This window comes from Eucalyptus grandis, chromosome 11 (assembly GCF_016545825.1).
Source record: "Eucalyptus grandis isolate ANBG69807.140 chromosome 11, ASM1654582v1, whole genome shotgun sequence".
Classification (NCBI taxonomy): domain Eukaryota; kingdom Viridiplantae; phylum Streptophyta; class Magnoliopsida; order Myrtales; family Myrtaceae; genus Eucalyptus; species Eucalyptus grandis.
Window position 1 is genome coordinate 37,863,179 of NC_052622.1, and position 8,087 is coordinate 37,871,265.

The following is an 8,087-nucleotide window of genomic DNA, read 5'->3' on the forward strand; positions in this document are numbered from 1 at the left end:
TCATCTGTATTGCTAAAAAAAATGAGCAACTGAGAATGTTTTCATTATTAACGGAAAATTGAATATATATGTATTTGTCAAAAATAAAAACATTTTCCATTGATGGGCTACCTCGAGGATACAAACAATGGATACATATATTTTTGTCGTTGATTACTTGTGAAATAATAGGAGCTTATTGGTATACAGAGTTGGTCCATTGTATTGCAGTAGACTTTCTTCAAGTCTTGAGTATGATCTACCTGATTAAGTATCAACATATAATATCTTACATCACTTACTATATCAATTTTATGGATCCATTTTGGTATACTTAGCATTACTTAAAACTTTATAGGATAATGCAAAGAATGCTAATATTGGGCTACAAATCCACACACTAAACAATAGGTCGAATTGTACTCTGTGTTAGAATATAATCCACTCATTAAAAAGTTGAGTCACAACCGTCCACATCGGTCGGTACGCCAGTTACATAGACCAATCTTTGCGCACCTTCGCTTTGGCCTAACTTCTTATAAAAGGGAGAAACCTTGGCTCTAGCTTGACAGCCTGCTGCTGCTCATGGAAGAACTCACATATCGTGCTTCCTCCTCATTAGTTGTCCCTCTTTCTCATAATGCCTTACCCACCCTCCAGCAACTCGTCCCCTTGATCCTCCAAACCCGACCCGAGGACTGGGTTTACTCCATCTTTTGGCGGCCCTCAATAGACGATCACGGTCGTCTTGTCCTCACCTGGGGTGACGGCCATTTCCGAGGAACTACAAGAGATCCATTCCCATCCAAGCCTACCACCAAAAGGGTGCTCAAAGAAGCCCAATGTCCAGGTGGTAAATTGACTCCGGGCAGCGACATCGACGACCCTGAATGGTACTACATCTTCTCCGTCACGAGGTCGTATTCCTCTGAGGATGGCATTCTAGGAAGAGCGTTTCGCTCAGGGGGTCACATCTGGTTGAGCGGTGAAAACCGCCATGAGCTGGAGATGTATGAGTGTGATGAGAGGGTCAAAGAAGCAAGAATGCACGGAATCCAGAGCATAGTGTGCATATCAGTCCCTAATGGTTCTGGAGTTCTTGAATTGGGCTCCTCAGAGATCATCAAAGAAGACAGGAGCTTGGTACAGTTAGCCAAGTCCCAATTCCCTTCTCATTTAATGAACCTCCGAATCAATCCTCGTGGAGAGAACCCGTCCAACGATGCCAAAGGCGAGCCGGCCCTCGTCGTTGCGAGCAAGCGTCCATATGCTAAATCTGTGGGCGTGGTACATCATAACATATCTAAGGAGAGCTGTAGGAAGAAAATAGTCGACGAAGACATTAAGGAATCCCCACCGTCGCCATCGCTGTCTGGCCCGTTGAGCCACGTGGAGGCGGAGCGGCAGCGGAGGGAGAAAATGAACCAGCGGTTGTACGCGCTCCGCTCCGTCGTCCCCAACGTATCGAGAATGGACAAGGCGTCCCTCCTCGCGGACGCCGTCGACTACATCAAGGAACTCCAATCCCGGATCGCCGAGCTGGATTCCAAGCTGGCCAAGTCCGAGCGGCCGTCTCCGAAGCGCCTCAAGACCGAGACGGACGTCGCCTCCTTCGGTGATGCGGGTGTGACAACGTCAAGGTCGAGCAAGAACAGCTCAACGACAGCCGTGACTACGCCGGATGTCCCGGGGCTGAGAGAGATGGCGGTGGAGGTGAAGGTGTTGGGGCAGGAGGCGGTGGTCCGGGTGCGGAGCCCGAATCTGGGGCACCCGTGCGCGAGGTTGATGGACGTGCTCAAGGAATTGGGGTCGGCGGTCCAACACGCGAGCATGTCGGGCGTGGAGGGGATGATGATTCAGGACGTGGTGATTAGGACTCCGGTCGACTGCTGGGTCAGCGACGAGTCCATTCGCGATGCCATTCGGGGTAAACTAGGCAAGGGCTGAATTTTCTTTTTGGCCTTTTCGTATTAAAGGCAACTACCGATGTTTGGTAGTACGGTCGTGAATTTTATTTTATTTTTTCCACGTTGTTTGATAGAGTAAAAATCCTGTATCTATGTTTTCAGCGTGCCACAATTTTCATTTCTATGGAAACTGCTCAAAAGGGTCTACTTCTCTTATGCTAGCGATTTGCGAGAGGTACATTCATTTTGTGCAAAATGAATAATTTTAAAAATATTTTTATGAAATTGATCATTTGTACTACTTATTAAAATAAATGAATGAAAGATATTTTTATTGTTCGTGTGAATGTTTAGACGTTAAATTATTATCAATAATGAAAACACTTTTCATTAAATCATTATTTCAATCAATATAAACGATTTTTTTAGCAAAATGTCTTCTAAATCATTCACATTTTCACGAAACATTCGGAGCCTACATCAAGGTTTATTTACATGACCTCATTAAGGCAGCACTTTGTCCGTAAACTCACCATGATGCTACGAACGTTGCCGGCTTGCTGCACATACTCCGGCTTGCGAGTCGTAGGATCATAGCACAAGAGGGCTCTCCAAATACTTGAGCGCCATATCCCAGCCACAACAGCCCAGAACCCTCGAGGAACCGGTGACTGCTGACCGGAAAACGGGGATCTCTGCCGGACGCTGTACTCCTTCACCCACCGCCCACCCTCCTCAGTCATCCACCCGTCCAAGCTCTCCATCGCGAGCGGGGAACAAGCCCCAACATGACAGAATAAATTCAGTTGAATTATAACGATATAATATTATTTCTTCGCATTTAGAAATGATGCCTCGGCTTTTATCATCAAAACTAAGAGAGAGAGAGAGAGAGAGAGAGAGAGAGAGAGAGAGAGAGAGAGAGTTCCAAAGTTCCCGACGATCATGCTTGAGACTAATTACTTAGTTTGCATAAATTCCTGTGCTAGTGTGATTGCACCATTTGAAGGATTATGGAACTAATCTATTCATTCGTTAGAATTTAATTGTACTATTTACAAATATCTTAAGAAGTTGGCCATACAGAATTTAGTCCTGCAAACTGAAACGTTCTTCTGGTCTCTTAGATAAGGCATAGCGCACGCAAAGCATAAAGGCATCGATGGGAGTTTTAGTTATAAAATTGTTTGGAAAGATTGACGCCGCAAGAGAAATCAACTACGATTTGAGTTTTGTCCTTGTCTTGTTGAATCGAGTGTAGACTGAGGGGATGATGGTCAAATGCTGAAATTCAAGGGCAAACATGAAACTCGTTTCAAATTCAGAGATGAATAGTATAGTCTACCTTATGCATGAGTTATCTTGTGTTGGGACCATCTGCTCTCTGTGAGAATGCTTTAATTTCTTTTTCCTAGTACTTACCGGAAGAATGTGATAATCCTCTCTCTCCCCTCCCCCCCACAAAAGAAGAAGAAGAAGAAGAAGAAGAAGAAGAAGAAGCATAATCACCCCCTGCACCCAATAGAAATCACCATTTAATTGCAGTAGTTTCTGAAAAACAAAGAGGAAATTGGAACTCATAGCACGGGCACAATTGGTTAAGATGGCTAAGGGATTTTCAATTGAGAACATTAAGATTACATGTTTGGATGCCACTAATTACATACAAACTGCTCGAGGTTAAAGTTATATGCACTAATCAAATACCTTATTGTAACATATTCATAGGACTTTTAAGGCGTGTTTCATGGACTTTCATATATCAAACACTTCATTTCTAGTTCCTTGAGTCATTAAAAAGAAAATGGGAAAAAGAAAGAAATAAGTGGGTAAGTACAGGCATGGTCCAAGAGGCTCACCAATGGTTCCCCTTTCGCAACTGGGATGCAGAGTTAGGAGGACCACATCTAGAGAGAGTTTTCTCTCTGGTCGTGTTTGGCGCCCGGGTAAGCGCGGGGAAAAGAAAACGTTGGTCGTTGGATGACATGCTATGGAAAGCATAACCCCAGAAAAAAGTAGGAATAGACATCGACAGAATATTTTTAGGTCGACTCAGGTACACACGGTTTTAGATAATAAATTTAAGGAATATTGAAGAAGCTCGACGTTTTCTTTTTTGGAATGATTCAATTGTGAGGACACCGATCCGTCCCTCTACGTGTGATGTAGACAAAGCTGAACGCTAACGCGACCAATGTAGTGGTGACCATCGTCTAGTGTAGTAACCACCATACCATCCCAACCCACCCCCCCGCGGTGGCTGGCCGCGCGGGGCCTCTCTCTCTCTTCAGATTATGTACTTTGTTGGGATGGCCGCCTCTCTCTCTATCTACCATCACAAGCATTAAAACATTTACCGTTGAAAATGGACAAGATTATCAAAAACCCCAAAATTTTGCACTTGTATCAATTCAGTTACAAAAACATTTACCGTTGACAATGGGCAAGATTATCAAAAACACATGCAGATTATGAGTGAATTAATTAACAATCTTCCGTGATGATACCAATGAAATGACACTTGATGGGATCAATGATCCTTCCACATTTATCAGTACCCAAAGACCTCCAAGAACACTATTTGACTCTCTAAGTCACCGTGAGATACCACTTACATTGGTGCTTGTTCACCCAAATATCTTAGCCTAGTTTCTCATCTTTGCCGATACAAAGAAATCATTGATGTTTGTAACACTAGTTCACCATATGCACTTAATATTGTAGATATTAGTATCAAAAATAGTTTTGGAATTATCAACATCTCATAGGGATGTTTTCCCAACAAAAAAATCAACTCATGTTGAAGAAGAAACGACTATAAAACAGAGAAAACTTCATACTTTGATACATTCATACTTTTACTTCGTTGTAAACTAGAAGATTATTTACAAAGAATACTTGTCATCGATCATAATCTTATTTGAGGAGTGTACGAACGTTGTAGCATGCTTGGGTTTTGTTAGGATGATCTGCTAGTTTTGGTAGAAGTAGCAAGTGCTACGTTGTAATTAGTTAAGAGATTATTTGTGGAATCTAGCTTATTGGCAGCTGTTAATATGAGAGAGTGAATGTAGTTTTGATCTAAACTGAATAACTATAGAGCTCTATGTGCATTTTCTTCCATTTATTTACATAATTCATTTATATTTGATAGAAGCATAGTGAACATTTTCAAAAGGGATGGACGCACGAAGTGACCCACTATTAATATCATTCTTTGTGGCTGATTAAGTTCTCCATTAAAATAACTAATCAATGTTGTTAACTATCTACGCTTGTTGATTCATGTACTCCATGGTCTGGAAAGCACTGGAAGAGCACGAAAAGAGTTTCCTCAGCATTTGTCCAGGGGATCTCTTCAATGCTTAAAAGGAAACAAGAGAGACTTTGGATATTAAGAAAGGATAAGACATACCTTGATTAGAGTGCATATCAAGATATATACAGAGATAGCATACGCTTGGCTATAGGACCTCACAATGAGCTTATTGTTAGTATGAGCATAAAATGTTTTAAGTTTATTAATCCATTAAAGGATTAAAGCCTGAGTAGTAACTTGGCCGTATTAGTTCTATTCTATCTACTATGGATTTAATTTTTCCTATCACGATTCTTGCCAGCTCACCTATTGACACCATAAATTAAGAATACCCATCGGTCGGTCACTTTAATCTCAAACTTCAATAGGAAACAGTCACATGGAAAACCCATGCATACATTTAAAATGCGCTATGGCCGGACAACACTATAGGTGAACGAAATCATCATTTAAGATGATCAATATCTTCGGCAAGTCGCCATTGAATTTCTTACCTTCGAGATTTGGATTAAAAGTATGTGTGAATTTACGAGACAAGGGTTCCATTAAGTTTCAAGGTGACCAGATATTGAATATTGAATTTCTTGTCAATAGTCGGTCTTTCCCCACATGGTCGGTTCAGATTTTCTCCTTTTTTGCTATTTAGTTTTTCTCACCGTCCAACCTATAAGTGGTATTTATTTTGACGATCTGTTTTCCGTCGGAGGAGTTTTGTTCTGCTTCCCTCTCTCAACTTGTGTCTTGTTCGTTTGGCTTTTGATTCGAAACTGTACGTGGAAGTCAACAAATTCAAGTTTTGCAGTGTGAAATCTTCTAACATGAGAAGTCGTGTATTCACCAAACATTGACCAAAGGAATAGGGCGAGTAACACATCTTAATATTACTCATGGGCTCATTAGGACGGCAAATAAGATTTGACATAAACTCGATCTTGCCAATATAGATAAAGATCAACTTGTGTTCTCATATCGTATTCTATGTTGAGTCTTGTTAAATTTTACTTTAAATTCACAACAATACGTATTGCAAATATAAGGTTTTTTTTTTTTTTTTTTTTGAACAGATGCAAATATAGGGTTAAAAATGCACAAATTCACTTGACTAGATAAAATATTGTACTGAGTTGACAAATAAAGTTTTCCTAGTGTACAAAAGAGAAAATCTACTTTTTTGAGATATTTGCCTAAGAAAAATGTAGAAAATGAACAAACAAGAAAGTAAGGGTGCGCATGACAAAATTTCTGAAACGGAAATTAATTTATGGCTAGAAATTGATTTCTCAATTTCTATTCCATGGACAAGTTTCTAAGTAAAGAAACGCGTTTGATAACAATTCAAAATTTCTATTTCTAAAATAAAAATTCGTTTGATAATAAAATAAAATTTTTATTTCTAGGAATGGCAACGATCGGCATCCGGTGGCCGGAGTCCGACGTTCAACGACCGGCGTTCAACGTTCGATGACGAGCAACGGGCGTCCAAAGTTCGGAGTCTGACACCGAAGTCCGGCGACTGGCAATCGGCGTCCCACGTTCGGAGTTCGACATTTGATGTCCGACATCTAGAGTTCGTCGACAAGAGGCTGGTGACAGGTGGCCAATGGCTAGAGTCCGGAGGTGGGTTGTCACGCCCCAAACCCCGAGTGCATGCCCATCCCTCTCTGGTCGATAATGATTTGCGACTTCCCAGGACGAGTCGTCGACCCTTTTCATTTTATTGCACATGCGGAAGAGAAAAGAAATCCCCTGACAGAATCATCTCGGGATAGAAAAGCAGGACAATAGATTTACAAACAAACATGCTTTTATATATACACGGAGTCATGTACAAAGGTCTATGGTCAAAAGACTACAAAAGACTGGCCTTCCAAAAAGAAGCGGTCCTAACTGACCTACACTTCCAATCACCTCCTCTCAGCTCCAGGTCCTCCACCCGATGACCCTGAAAATGTTGTCCCACAATAGGGTGAGATATCATCTCAGCGAGTCTAAGCTCTAAACCCAAATTATGAGGGAAATACGCCCAGAAACATCTTAAGCACACAATCACACAATCAAGGAGACTTACCTCGTCTCAGATCCACCCTGCAGGTCAGACAACATAAGAGCATGAGCCTACTCTAAATTAATCATGTGTTCCTAGTTTTGATCTCGGCATATAGCATAGCCTACTCTCAATTTGGCGGTCTTTTGGCATTGCTAGGCTTCGTCTCACCCCATTGAGCATGGCACGTCTTTTTATCAGACGACTTTCCCGAAGGAGCATAGGGTCCAGAATCAACTACGACCGGCTTCCCGTTATCCAGGGGGTATCCCAAATAGGGATAACGTCCAGCTCAACAGCTCGGGACCATTTCTCTTGACCAACACACGATCACCCAGGGCACCATGCTTTGCACTAAAATGCTTCAATTAAAATGGTGAGCCTGGCCTTCTTCTTCGCATTAGAAATTCACATGAAATTACTCGTGTGTGGGTACATGGTCAACTTAACCCAGAAAAATGATATTATCCTTTTTTGAAATCTCACCATTTCATATAGTACTAAAAACTATTTTCGGTGTCAAAACTCGACATCTGGGATTTTCTGAATAAATATTGGAAATTCACAATTTTTGGAATTAAATACCAAAAATCCAATCAACACTCAATTTGCATAATTTAACATTCAATTGTAGAAATTAACCACACAATTGCAATTAGCACGAAATTCCGGTCACCAACCATCCCAACCTAATTTCCAGAAAAATAATTATTTATTAATTAATTTCGAAATTTAATTAATTAATTCAATTTAATTTCTAAAAGTACTAACCTAGGCCAAAATTATTAAATTAAATACCAATACGGACTTAGAAAATTCCCGAACCCTTCTAGATAAA

The 8,087-nt window shown here is 41.0% G+C and overlaps 1 protein-coding gene across 1 annotated transcript; it reads left to right on the plus strand.

Moving 5' to 3' along the window:
• Positions 1-564: 564 nt before the first annotated feature.
• On the plus strand, positions 565-1,926 carry LOC104446166 (transcription factor MYC1). The gene has a single exon (XM_010060064.3). It carries the CDS (start codon positions 565-567, stop codon positions 1,924-1,926), a length of 1,362 nt encoding a protein of 453 aa, XP_010058366.2.
• Positions 1,927-8,087: the final 6,161 nt, after the last annotated feature.

Bases quoted from the DNA above. Each gene is read 5' to 3' on its own strand.
- LOC104446166 (XM_010060064.3), top strand. From the start codon at position 565: ATGGAAGAACTCACATATCGTGCTTCCTCCTCATTAGTTGTCCCTCTT.